Source organism: Falco cherrug, chromosome 2 (genome assembly GCF_023634085.1).
Source record: "Falco cherrug isolate bFalChe1 chromosome 2, bFalChe1.pri, whole genome shotgun sequence".
Lineage (NCBI taxonomy): Eukaryota > Metazoa > Chordata > Aves > Falconiformes > Falconidae > Falco > Falco cherrug.
Genome location: NC_073698.1, coordinates 11,310,992 through 11,325,689, shown reverse-complemented (window position 1 = coordinate 11,325,689; position 14,698 = coordinate 11,310,992). Strand labels below are relative to the sequence as shown.

At 43.8% G+C, this 14,698-nt stretch overlaps 1 protein-coding gene across 7 annotated transcripts in view; it reads right to left on the bottom strand.

The window, feature by feature from the left end:
- FAT3 (FAT atypical cadherin 3) overlaps positions 1 to 14,698 on the bottom strand; it is a 419,023-nt gene that overhangs the window by 221,034 nt on the left and 183,291 nt on the right. For all 7 annotated transcript variants that reach the window (XM_055702249.1, XM_055702243.1, XM_055702245.1 and 4 more), the window contains exon 3: positions 6,240 to 6,554. In XM_055702249.1, the coding sequence (XP_055558224.1) occupies positions 6,240 to 6,554 (315 nt within the window). The remainder of the gene's footprint in view (positions 1 to 6,239; positions 6,555 to 14,698) is intronic.

The following is a 14,698-nucleotide window of genomic DNA, read 5'->3' as shown; positions in this document are numbered from 1 at the left end:
ATGCAGCTGACACTCCATGATGCAGTGGGAGCAGGAACAATCAGTGGTCAAGAATGAACGTATGAAGTTGTCCATTCTTGAAGAACAGACTTAAAAAAAAAAAGGTAGCAGCATGAAATGCCTCTTAGAAGAGCACTGTGACAAATGGACCAAAGCAGTACTAAGTTTAGCCTGATACTGTTGATCCAAAGTCCCTTAGAAACGTCATCAAAAATTAATTTTGTTTACTCTTTTCAAACGTGCCAGCATTTATGTTTAATTATTACATGGTAGAAGGTTTTAAACACCCCTTGCTTTACAGAACCAATGTACGTTCCTTTACCTCCTCACCCAATGCAACTGGGGTTTAAACCTGAAAGCCGTGCAAGGCTGTAGTAGGGACTAAGTTTCCTCGACTTCCACTCATTGTCCATATAGCCTTTTGCATCACCTCCAGTACAGCAGTAATGTTAGTAACTGGATTGTTAAGACCATTGAAGTTTGCCTCCCAGAGCAAGCTATGCCCCCTTGAGATGACATCTATCACAAAAGCCCATCAGAATCGAAAATTTCTGTAGTACCTCACAGTCTTTGTTCCTCTGCTGGAAAAAAATTAAAAAAACCAACATACACACATGACAAACATGGGCCTTGGCGATCAAGAATTTATCGCAGAGCCCCAATCACTGTTCTTTCTCCTCTCTGGCGTACCTATATTTCTGGGCTGAGAAGAGGCACTGAGTAGCTAGCAGTTATACTGCTGGCGAACTTTAGGACACAGCACAGCAGAGCACTGGATTTGGCTCAGTCTCTGAGAGCAAAGACACGTGTGGGGATTTCCTGGATTAAACCAAACAAAAGCATCCATAAAAACCAGGATGTATGGCAGGAGGTTGAAGCGCTGTTTCAGTATGGCAGGGCAGACATGGCCTTCAGCCCCAGCAGGATCCTACGCTGGCTGGCTTAGTGAGTGCAAAAGAAAGCAAAGCCCAACCTACTGAGAAGAGCAGCATTCGCAGCAACTGAATTCTGACACTCACTAACCCTGTATTAGCTTATACAGATATTAATACTACTTCAGCATGAAAATATCCAGGCTCTTTTCAAATCTGCCTGCAGATGTGACAGTTCTGAGACAACTTCCAGTGGCTGCTCTGGAAAGATGTACTGACCTACATACGCTATTTCTAAAGCCACTAGTGCACCCTGCCTTAAATACTGCAGCAAATACTATTTTGGGAATACCAGAGGCCTGCCTCTGTTTAAATGGTGCCAGCAAGAGACTAAGCAAGGTGTAATTGGATTTTTTCAGACACAGCAGCATAATTTCAGAGTAAATTCATTAACATCAGCATGCACGAGAGTAAAATTTGGTCTGTTCTCATGTTAGGTAAAATATCTCTTAACCTAATCTATGTAAGACTGAAGAGAAGCTTATTGGGTTTGTCCAATATATGTGGAACACTAAACAAAATAATGTAATGGTTTAAATTAAAATTCATTGTTTTCTTCAGAGCACAGAAAAGTAATAAATCAACACAGTAAATTACCCCTGTGCTGTGCTGTGAAATTAACACCCATATACATGAAATAAAAATGAGAATTTACGGCCCTAATGAATCATTTTTTCTTTTATTTATTTTTTTATTAACTCCATCATCTGTTTTATTTACCTTCTTCCACATGCCTCTCACCCTAAAATAGCTCACGGGGCTCAGGGCGGCTGTGGCACTCCCATGGGCTCAGCCAGGAGCCAGCCCAGCTGCTGCGCCAGCAGCTCTGCCTTCCTCCTCCTCCTCGGCCCCATCTCCCACCACCCACCAAGCAGCAAAGCTGTGTGACCCTGTGCTCTGCCAAAGCAAGCCTGAGCCCTCCACAGAACAAAAGCCAGGCTAAGAGAGAAACCCGTGGCTCCCCCATCAGTCACACCAGCCTTTAGGCTGACCCGTGGCTGCCGGAGGTGCCGAGCACCAGGAATGCCTCCATTGCCACTACGTGTGCAATGCAGCTGGGAAACAAATGCACAGGAGGATGCCTTTCCCTGTGGTCACATAACCCACAGAATCACTTCAGCTATTTGAAAACATGTTACCCGTCCCCCTCACGAAACTGTGCCTTGCTCACTATAAAGAAAAATCCCAATATTCTCTCTTGGACCTGTTCAACTTAGGCAGCAGTTTCTACCAGTTTTCAGAACAAGGCTTCCTTGTTCTCAAGCACCAATGATTTACGGTTTCACACGTACTCATGTGCTACATTATTCACTTAGTGCTTGTACCTATGAATACCAGCTCACGAGATGAAAGTGCGGACTGAGGCACAAACTGATGCTCACGTGCATTTTAGAAAAGATAATTAAGGTGAGAAAATGGAGACCTTCATGGGAGGTTGCCCACACTGCCTTTCCATACCCAGCCAGCTGCACATGGAAGGGTGTTGCTCATGTTCTTGTCCTCCTCCCCCGGAGCACCCACACAAACCCCAAGCGCGCTGGCAAAAGCCCCCGCCACCCATGTGTACTCGTGCTCCTGCAGCACAGCCAGCCCCTGGCAAGAGCATGAGTTGCCCAGGGTGACTTTTGTGCTCAAGTCTGGCTCTCAGCAGCTTTTTAGCAGCTCTTGACTCCTGCAGGAGCAATTCTTCCTCTCTCCAAAACCCACAGAGCAAAAAATTGCAGGTGATAATCCTGAAAGGTCTGAAGACTGCCTTCAAATAAATCTAAATGCATGTAATGTATTTGCAGTTTGACAGTACCTAAAATAGACACCCAGAGCTGTGCCAGTCTACAGAAATGTAGGAAGTGACAGGTTGTCTACTAAAAGGTTTCTTCTACCTACAGACATGGCATACAAGGAGTATTGTTGCTTCCACTATCCAGATAATCAATTAAGACTGCAAGATTTGGCTGCAATTATGATCCTGTATCAGGACCAGAAACACCACCTGGTCTCCCTATGTCCCGGTTTGGTGCCTTGATCAGATGGCAATACATGTAGTAGTGGTACACGTGCTTCCAGGAACCTGCGTGACCTGTGGGAGCTATAAAGCAGCTGAAAGCAACTCGAGAGGAAGGCAAACACAGCCATTGCTGAGTTCCAACGACCACTCAGAAGGAGCATGAGACTGCACAAAGGCTGAGAGGGACATGCCACGAGCAGGGCGCAGCAATGCTTGGGCCATTCCTCTTCCTGCCAGCAAGGACCATCCAGGAAGACAGGATTACCCACCCCACCCAGGCTGTGCTGCGCCCATCTGCACTGCAGATACCCACATCGCCTACAGTCAGGGCACAAATGTCTGAAACACGATGCACCCACTCACCCACCACACACCATAAGCTGTGACAGCCCTGTGTACTCTTTACACCTTGTTAACAAACCCAGCTTGGTTGGTATAACACACCAAGTCCTAAAAACAAGACAGAGGGCATGGGAGGCTAAGGCTAGTAATGTATTGTTCTCCAGCAGCAGTGGGCGATTTTTTGCTGCATTATAGCCAAGTATGCTAAGGAAGTGATCTGTGAACCATGTCCCACGCTTCTTTGCAGCAGAGGAAGTAAAAACTGCTCTCTCCCACCTGTCTTTCTAAGACTCCAAATAATCTGCACTTAGGGGATACTCATTTCCGACACAACATCCAGTAAGAGGTTTAACCCTAGGCACACTGCCAAAGCCCACTCAGCTGGGCATCAGAGTAACTTCTTAGTACCCCAAGAGCACCCGTACACTTCAGCCAATTTCCCATCTCTAGTGAGACCAACTTCTGCTGCATCCCTCGAAAGGACGTAAAAAATGCAGGATGCTGCCTTTGTGTTGCCTCACAGCACCTGATTACTCACAGGAGCAAGACGTCAGTTTGCTGGCACGGTTTAAACTTCGGAAGTGACACAGAAAATAAGTGATCCCCTTTCTCACAAATGACAGCTCTCCCCTGACAGCAGGAGCACGCTCGCTCAACCCACGTACACGGCAATTGTTGCGTATTTGGGTTCACATTAAACCTTTTCATCTTGATTATACAGCACGCTGTCGCATTTAGTGCTGCTGTGCAAAGCGCTACGTGAGTTATTGCTGTGCTGAATCCCAGCAAGCACACGGGGCCAGCATGCTACAAACCTCTTCTGTACGTGCAGATGTCGCCTGTATAAAACAAGTGGAGTGTAACTTGCTGTCTTAGAGAAACTAGTGCACTGCAGGGAGATGGCTGAAAGGAATCTGGCCAGACACCCCCAAGGGCACTCTCTAGGAAAATCCATTATGCTTTTATTCCTTGGACATCAGCATCCCATCAGGAGAAAGCCTCCCTATGTCAAGGCTGGGCAGGCATAGCTCGCCACACATCAATACTTTCCCAAGGGAAAACGAAATCCTTGTGTTCAAAGTGCCTAAGCTCCCATTTGGGACAAGACATCTCTGTGCACACACACTCTGTCAGCCCCATAATTTTCAAAGGAAAAATCAAAATAAAAGAGGCTGCTTTCCCCAGCTCTCATTGCCCTGCGTTTGGCACCAAGGTGGAAGAAGGGGATGGTTTATCCCCTCCACGCCAAATCAGAGCCAGCCACCAGCCAGGATGCTCACTGAACGCAATAGGGATCCTTGGGGAGTTGCCCAAGCAGCAACATTACTCATCCTAAAGCCTTTAAGTTCTCAGACAGCACAAGATGAAGACGAACCATCTTCAGTGTTAACTGTGAGAATTAAGATCTCCTTGTTAGGGAAAAACATCCCTGCCCACTGCTCCATGGGACAGAGTGCTACCCCACAGGGTATGCTACCCAGGCCAGGGTGCCATGGGGCAGCAGCACACCCAGCTCTGGTCCTCATCACAGGCTCACCCTGGCTGCCCTGAGGATAAGCAGAGCCGTGCTGAGCAGGCTGCTCTGCGGGAGGAGCCAACAGGAGGGAAGCAAAAGCCGTAAACACTGCAGAGTCCTAACTCTACTACTTTGCCCAGATGGGATTTATGGGGTGGGGAGGGGGAGAAGGGATGCAGATGGAAGAGCCATCTTCGTCCATTTCAAGTGTTAAAAATAAGTGAGATATGTGCCTTAGGGCTCAGCAGATTGAACATAGTGATTATACACGCTCCATGATTCTTCACCTGGGCTTATGCCTGAAAAGATCCTGACCCCTTCTTATGCCACGCATTGCAATAAGATTGCTGAGCCAAATGTTGAAAACCTATTTAGTGAACATCATTTCCCTACACCAAATTAAAAACGCTCCCTTTCAGGTTTATTTCTTCTGGTTTTCTATCTGTTTAGAAATTTGCAGCACGTATAAATGGATTTTTTCTTAAAAATAACAAAACCCCAGAACAAAACCTGGAACATTACAACCAGCATGACAGCTGTGTGAATCCTCTAAACTACTTGGATGAAGATCAGCCTATGCTGTGAAAGACCACCTCGACTCTAGCTCCAGACCACGTTGGAGGGTCCCTGCCAGCCCAACGAGCGAGGGACAGCCAGGTACCTGCTGGAGTGAGGACCACCTGCAGCCAAGCACAGGCAGGCATCCGGAGAAGTATGCACCACCTCGGGCTACGTCTCTTGGGGTGATTTCTTCATCAACCAGGCACCAAGAACGCCTGGTTCAGCAAAGGCATTGATGGCACAGAGATGGGCAGAGCTGGTCTGCACAGGCACAATGCTCTAGCACCAGCCAACAACATCACTTTAACTTAGAACAATGACCATATCTGCCACACTACACCCACAGGCTACATCCTTAACTGTTACAAATCAATGCAAACACAGACTGACTTTTTTTTTTAAAGGCCAGAGGGACTTTTAGGTCATCTGAACTGTCTTTTTGTATGAAATAAGCTGTAGAATTACATCCAGCTACTGTAATGTCAAGCTGGACAACCATCATGCCACTCACTTTAATGGTGCTATGCCCACTTACAAAGGATGAAACACCGCTCTGTAAACTGCAATAGCTTGAATCTGCCTCCATTGCTCTGCAGATTCAGTGCAGCAGTGTCTCATCCCTATAGACACAGGGAAGACACAAATATCAGAAGCTATTCAGTAACGTACAGAAGAGCAATCGCAGCAGCAGATCTGCAGCACGTCATCTTCATGTACCGATGCAAAAAGTGTATGCTTTAGACACAAGATGCTTTAGACACATAACTAAGCAGAAAACAGAATTTGGAAAGCAATGCAACATCAGTGGATCCTGAAGGAGAGCAAGCTGATAAATATTTAAATTGCATTTTCCCACCACCCTAAGGCAGCTGGATTTTATTACCTGTTTTGGGATTGATTACAAAGAAGTTCTGGGGATTTCCACTTGTAATTCGGTAAGTCAGTTTCTCATTAGTGCTGGAGTCAGGGTCCTGGGCTTGGATCTGAATGACAGATACATCCTTTGGGGAGTTTTCCATGACGGCTGGGTAATAGATTGGTTCAGAGGTGAGTGGGGCATTGTCATTCACATCTTCCACTTCAACGTAGACTTCGATGGTAGTGTAGAGTGGGACAACACCATGGTCAGTCGCATACACTGTCAGCCAATAGGATTTGGTTGTCTCCCTGTCAAGAATATCTGCTGTGTAGATAACTCCTGCAGAAAAACAGCAAGCAGAGGATTTCAGGAATAGGATCAATGAAACATCACATCTAGTTTGATTTGGCTGTACTACAGAAACGTGTTCAGCATATAACAAATGCTCCACCCTTAGAAAAAATAAAAGTTGTACATAAAATAACTACAGAAACTTGAATTTGGGCATTGTTTCCTGAACCCTGCTCAAAATCTCAATCCTTTGTCCCAAGAAATTCTGGGGGGAGGTAAAAAAGTGGCTCTTCATAAGTGTCCTGTATCTTTTCTGGGACTGGAGCTGGTAGGGTAACTGAAGAAACACCAGAATATTCCGCTGGTGAGGTGAACTTGTATAAACTTTGGTAGACAGCAATATCACCAGTGACAATTAATTGCACAGGAGAAAGCGGCTTCTCTTTTCAATCTCCTGCCAGTGTCCTTGCTAAAGAAGAAAACCTAGGTGGCAGTTTAAAATAAATCCATTCAAGTTCAGAAAATAGATGGTAAATTTAATAATGAGATCACTCATTGCTGAAATCCTGGATAACAAGTAATCAAAAGCTTATATAATAAAAGCTATTAGACAATCGGTATATTCTTTTTTATCACAGAGGAAGGAAGGGTATGGCCACTTTACCTACTGGTGTAAGAAAAGATCGGATAGTTTCCTTCCTTGTCCTAAGGAACCACAAGAGAAAGTGTTTTTGTGTATAATGGAGCCACAGAGAGGCATGGCACCCACCACTCCATCCAAGTACCACCCGAACGCCTGCACGGTTCCTGCCATGAAAGACTTCCACCCACCTCATTTCTGCCTAAAGTGAGTGTCATCCTCCTCCTGACACGAACATCAAAACCACACTGACTTTTTTAAAAAAACAGATATTGTGTCCTTAAACCAGAAACCCTTCCTAGCACTGTAAGACCTGCTCGTATTTGTGTGGTCCAAACCTTCACCGACCTGAGCACTGACGACAAATGCACAGAGGACCAGATACAATACACCAGCACCACACCCCCACCAGCATCAGAATAAGCAAATGCACTTTCCCACCACTTCTGCGACAAGAATACAAAGAACATTCCCTCTCTGAATACAGCATTATTAAATCTTGGGCAATACATTAATACAATGGATCTCAAGCTTGAGAAATATTTAAAAAAGCAGTTCGCAGACCATCAAGTCATGCCATTAATAGATGGAAACCAGTGATGTTGCAGAGCAAGACAGGAACACAAAAAACCTGAATTTAGTCTCAATGTGCTTGATGCTACTTAGAACAACATTCTCAGTTAATCATTGAGGAAAGAGATGCTCTAAGGTCAGCCCTAACAAGGGATATGCGTATGGTTTTGGCTTTTTGGGTTGGTTTTTTTTTTTAAGTATCAGACTGCACTGAAAATTTCTGACAGCCTGAAGTCTTAGAAAAGCTTTAAAGACACTGAATAGGCAGAGAGGTGTCTTGGGCAGACTTTGGGCACTGCTAAGGAAGGTGCAGGCTCTGTGCTCAACCACTCTGCAGAGCACAGGCCACCAAGAAAGGACCCTCCTTGCCAGTGCTACTGGGAATCCTTCCTAATGGGGTATGTAGTTTAGATGCAATTTATCTGTGTTATTCCTCAGCCTGAGTCTGACCAGTTATGCATTAAATCTGGCTTTTTAGATTAGACCAGCAATTTTAATGACACCTTCATGACACCGCATTCAGACAAGACTTTTGGTTTAAAAGATAACTGGTAAGTGTATTTCACTTCTTGAAGAGCAGCCATGAAAATGATGGCCCTGCGCTCCTGAGACATCAGCAGAAGGGATGGATTTGATGGCCTGATAGAACTTCTGATGTCTAACAATATGAACAGCCCCAGTGTAAACTTCCCAGGACACTTCTCAGCAGAACACATTCTATACTGAAGTTTAACTGGCAAACTTACTAAACTGCTTTTAGAGGGGGTAGCAGCAAGAGGCAAATGACGTAACTTCTGTCCTAAGGGATGACCACCCCTGGCATAAGGGAGAGAAGCCCACCGAGCGAGAAAGGATGCTGCCTGTCCCCAAGGACTCAGGCCATGGTTCCCAGCACCCCCACCCAACTCTGCTCTGGGCAGGAGGCAACACAAAACCTACCACACAGTTACAGAGATGCCTGATGTACTTGCACTTGTCCTATAGGACATATATTTTTTAATTTTCTAAATATTTTTTTCAAATTTGTGATTTTTTTATTATGTTTTTTAATGCTAGTCTGAACTGACAAGTATTTTCTACCATTTGATCAATGATATAGAGAGGGAGGGGAAAGAAGCAGTACCAATTCCAGCCATGTACATGCTTAGGTCTTTTTCTAGTAACGTCAGATCCACACCTTCTTGCTCAGATATATTATTCCCCCAACAAAGGTGAACAAAGCAGCAGTGGAGGACAAAGGCAGAGTGTATTCTAAATATTCTTGTCGGCAGCAGCCTGTGCTATGTAATGACTTTCTGTAGAAACATGGGTGAAATATGTAGTGAACTGTGATGAAAATGCCTACAAGTCCAGAAGAGAAATTACATTGCAGGGATGAGAAGAGCCCAGAATAAATGACACTCTGTGGAAATAAATAAATAAAATAAAATCCACATGGACCAGGATGAGGCAAAAAAGTTGAACATTAGTGCCCCTAGAGATGTTGATTTATTCAGAGGACAAGAAGAATTATTTTGCTCTTTAAACAAAATCTGAAATAAGTAGGGGTATCCCCCACTGAGAGTACAGATTTTAGCAGATTAACCTCTGTTTATGAAGCTAAATTTCACCGATACTGAGCTGATAATAAATCTATCTTCTGAGTCATTCCTTCATTTTATGACTCCTGGCAACAGTTACTTTCCATTTCTGTATTTCAGAAGGAAAGGATCATTGAACAAGTGTTAGCAACTGCCAACAGGTCTGCTATACTGGTCCTTCTTTTTACTTCTGATTTATTAAAAGGTCTCAGATATTAATTAATTCCTTTTCCTCAATATGTCTTGTCATTTCACCTGTCACCACCACACAGCAGCTTGATAAATAATAAGGTCTTTGTTCACTTTCAGGTTTTCAATGTGGAAACCCTCCTGTCAGCCCAGGAACAGCTTCTACCACGCTCTTGAAAGTCCTGCACAAAGGACAGCCTTTTTGCTGTCTACCCAAAGATGGGTCTAAAGTTAGTACCCACAAGAATACGCATGCTGCTTGAATATTTAATCAATCTCTCCACATAGGCATGGGTGACATCTTCCAGATGGATGTTAAACTTCATCTTCATATGAGTTGTTAACTCTGAAGACTAATGACACTTGATTATCAGCACCGCTTCTTCATCACTATGGCAGGAATGCAAACAGACTGGTAGACCTGGCATCAGGAGCCATAAAATGTTCCCTGGGGCAGCCCACAGGTAGGCTCTCACTCACTTTAGCCGAGTGAAAGTATGGGGAAGGCCAAGAATATCCCTGGATAAGACCAGAACAAACTCAGAAAAAAACTCAGTTACTTCGAAGTTATACGACACTAAAGATACTGAAGAAAGACAGAACTTTGTTTTCCCAGATCAGAAGAGCAGAGAAGATGACAGGCCTTTGGGAGCAGCTCTAAGGCTCTTTTTGGACAGCTTTTGTGGTGCACTCTTCCCAGCTGCCTGCTAATTAGATGAGAAACATGAACAAGGTAATGATGTCTGAGCTATACAAATGAAGAAACAAGAAGAAACACCTGCAGAGATCCTGAAAATGTCAGTGATTAAAAAGCAAAAAGTTCCAAGATTTTGCAGACACATTTCTGAATGAGACAGAAAAAAACCCCAGACGTTCCCATCTACCGGAATGCTGTGCCACAGAGGCGCTACTGCATTTCTACACGAGGCAGCCGAAATCCAACCGAGCAGTCTGTGTAAGCCAGCTCTTTATGTCGCCCTCGGCCAGACTTTGTAGTTTCCCAAAGGACTGAAGCCAGCCCTTCCGCGGGCCTGGGGCAGCCTCAGAAATAAAGCCAGCCGGCCGGCCAAAAAGCAGTGCCACCAATATGCTGGCCACCGCATTCCTCGGCGTGCATTTGCCCTATGTGATTTGCCAAGCACCACGTGCATTACGAACACTGTAAATGAAAAATAACAACAGAGTGCATTAATCTCTTGATTAAGATCCCGGGCACATTTATATGTAAATTAAGTGCAGCCCTTGGGCTTGGCAATGTGCCAGCAATGCAAAGGTTGTGTGCTTGTTTCTCTTAAAGGCTTGTTTTCCCTGTTTCCCTGGGAAAATAATGGGATAATGTTTTCTGTATGGCTCCTGCAAGTGGCACACACTGCGACACTGCATTATGAAGGGTGAAGGCAAAAAATAAAAAGAGTGAGAAGCTAGTGGCTATTCAAATGGGCAAAGAATTGGCAAACTGGATTTTACTCCTTTCTCTCCCACTGATTTGCTGCACATTTTCAGCAGACTGCTTCAAATGACATGGTCCACTCCAAAATTATCTGAAAGTTATGTATTTACTAGAGTCACGAGAAACCAAAGAGGCTCTTAAAACAAAAAAGAATTAGAGAAAAGCATTATTTCTTTCCTCACATCTTTTTTGCCCCCTGTTTGTTTGCCTTACATGTTTGACAGTCCTTTGTGTGTAGGGCGCATGATGACCTGCCACAGCTCCACAAGGGAGTGTTTACTGGGGCTGTCAGCCCAGGTGTTTACACAGGTGCCTACTGCCATGGATATGTGCTTCACATATAATTCATTCTAAAAGTCAGATCACCCTTCATGAATACTCTCAATAGTGCAACACTATTTGCTTGGGGTTTTTGTGGTTGGGGGGGGGGTTGGGTTTTTTTTTGTTTTTTTTTAAAGGAGTTGAATTCCGTTCAGGATTTTTCAAGGCAAGATTAAATGACAACTTTGTGGTCCATAAGAAGCTGGGCAAGGAAAAGTCAAGAGGAGAGTAACGAGGCTCTTCCATCTAGCTGAGAATAGCAAGTCGAGGTCCGATGGCTGTGAGTCCATGGCAGAAAAAAGAGAATGCAAATACTCAATGCAGGGGATATCTGGCAGGAACATCTGCCTGCCAGGGATGGGTCAGAATCTCCAATCATTTGACATCTTGGTACTGGGACAAGAGAGTACAACCTGTTTTTCTACCCAACTTGTTTGCCTAGATGCAAAAAATGATGGAGCATATGATTTCACAGAGTGACTGAGTAGCCTGTGTTATAAAAGGTGCTAATGCAAGTAGTCATGCTCTCAGTTTCAGCAAACAATGAGCAAGACGTGGGGAGGTTCCTGCACAGACAGAAAGAGAACTGACTTGGAAGTATCTGCTACACTTCCAAAAATATCACACACAAGTAGTACAGAAAACACCTTAATTATCTCTTTTTCAAAATACTGCTGTGATCTTGCAGGGGGGCATCTTGCTTAACACCATCAGCTCAGTTGTTCAATTGAGAAAAGCCTCAATGACAAGGCATTGCTTGTTCTTCTCATCCCTTTTCAGGAACAGGAGCCAACTGCACAAGTCTGCATCTCAGACTGGGAAATTAGGAAAGACTAGCTGAGGTGAACAGCCCAAATATTCCCAGAGCCTGACTCAGGAGTGGCTGCTGAGGAGGGCAGGACTGGGAGGCAGCAAACGCCGAACCTGTCCTCAGCAGAAGCTGCAGTGTGGGATGAAGGTGACACTGTGGCAGCACACCCCCAGATGTTCCCAGATGCCAGTGTGCAGCACGCCCCTTTCCACCAAGAGCCAGCTCCTCACTAGCGCAAATGCAAGGTTTACTGGTTAAAGTAGCTATAAAAATATATGATCTTTAAGTCGACTGAAGGACTAAGGGTGATGGACAAACTTTCCTGGCTCCAGCCCCTGGGGCACCTGCAAATTCACCCACAAGATGTGCAAGGGCCACACCAGCTTCTGCCATGCAATGTGCTACAAAAATGCATTTCCAGAGCCCTAAGCCTGCCTCTCCCTCCTCCAGCTTCAAAGCAAAGGGGCTCAGTGCAAACCAGCTACAAAGTAGATCGTTTCTACCCAAATGAAAACAACATGAATGAAGCAGTCAGGAATGCCTACTGACAGCGAAGTACTCAGGGCTCTGCTTGATTCCTCAAAGGAGGACAAGAAAAAAATCACCAATTCCAAAATGCTACTGATTATTCATGACCCTCATCAAAGGCTCTGTGAGTCTCGTGGCAGTAAATATAACACCTTTGGTCCTTGCTTGCATTGCCTTGCTGGTGAAAAAAATAAACAAACACAGCTTTAGAAGAAAACAGTCGAATAATGTAATTTTTTTCCAAAAATTCTTGATCTAAAACACAGAGGGGGAAGAAAGAGCTTACACACCTCATCCAGCTGCACCAAGATTAAAGCTTTGTATGTGCCCATCCACACTCCTGCCCTGAGCATCAGCCAGATCCTGCCCCACACATTTTGCACAAAGGGGCCGTGGTAAGATTCGTGAGTGTAAATGGAAATGTCAGAGCTAATCTGGATTCCCTGTGTTAGGCAAAGACATGATTTTTGAAGGACACTTAGCAGAGAGCTATCGTAGGCAGGAAAAGTTTAAAAATACTGCAAGCCCATTATTCATCAAACCAGCAAACGTTAAATCAACCAAAATGGCATGATTTGTAGACAGGAATTTCACACCCAATTAAGGAAGAAAATTTATGATTTCAAGAAAGCTAATGTTACGCCTAACCCATATTTTTTTTTATTTAGGTCCTTCACATAGAATGGCTCTGTGTGTATAAAAGCTGAGTGTATACCTCTTTTAGAAGATATTTATTTTGTTATTTCCATTAAGGGTAAACTGTAAATATAACCCACAGGATTAAACAGCTTTAGTGTAACGAAGACACGAACCTGAGCACTGATGCCAGACCAGTTTAGCACACTGGGACCACCAAAGCCAGTGGGAATCAGAATAAACCACACATTATATTCACCTCTTTTTTAAGTCCTCTCAAGCCATGAATCACCAGTGCCAGTTCTGAATACGGATGGCAGTATCACATTAGCCACAAACTCAACCAGAGCATGAAGGAGACCTATCGCTCATCCCCCCCACCGCTCACAGCCAGCAGCTTTGAAAATCAGGCTCCTTACTTTGGTGATTAAATGCTATTTCAGTGCTTTCATTTAAGCCCCCCCATTGTGCAAAGTGTGGCCTCCCATTTTTATTTTATTGCACAAATTTTGTAGGCTTTAATGCATATTAAAACGCAAACCCAGCTCCTATTGAAGCAAATGGAAATATCCCCATTGACTTAAATGGAGATTAGATCATGCCCAGGAATGAGTCCAAAAGCAATATTAACTTTGTGAGGCTATACATACTTGGAACTTCCTAATATTCTTTTGTCTGGTTCAAATATAAAACATATATAATGTACCATGCCTGTCAAAAAAGGCAAGACAGGTAACATTCCCATCTAGGGCTTAACTTTTAATTTTCTCTTTTTTAGTGATGTTTTGAATGTAAAAATTTACTGTTACCCCAAAATGCAGTTTCTGCAATGAATATTATGTCTGAGTTCCCAGAGCAGTAAAAGAGAATTAGAAACCAATCCTCAGCAATGTTATTTCCACTGACACTGCGTTAGCCTGCAAATATACCTTTTACTGTGTTATTGCACACAATACATGAATATCACAACAAGCCAGGAGAATAATAAGGACATTCAACATGATAATAAATGTAGTATATCTGCATGTAATAGATAAGTAGGTGGATAATGTACAGGGTTACAACTCTTACTGGACACAACATGCCAACGTGTTTCAGCAAGGGTTGGCTCTTTCTGAAGGAGGGACCACTGCAGGAGCATGGACCCCGACCAGCCCTGCCTCAGGCTGCAAAGCACAAACCTAACTTCTTTTACTACAGGTAGAAAGGAAATTCAACTAATTAAAGGCAATAATCAAGTTTAGGTCTGGCCAGTCCCCCTCAAATTAAAATAATAAGAATACATATGTATGTATGTTTACATATTTGTCAATATTCTTAGATATGACCACATGCGTATTTATAAATATATGAATAATTATATGTAATATATCCCTATATTTATGAATATAAAGAAACACAAGAGTGAGTGCATTCATATGTATATATATATGAATGATGTGATTCAAAGGGTAACCGTTGCAT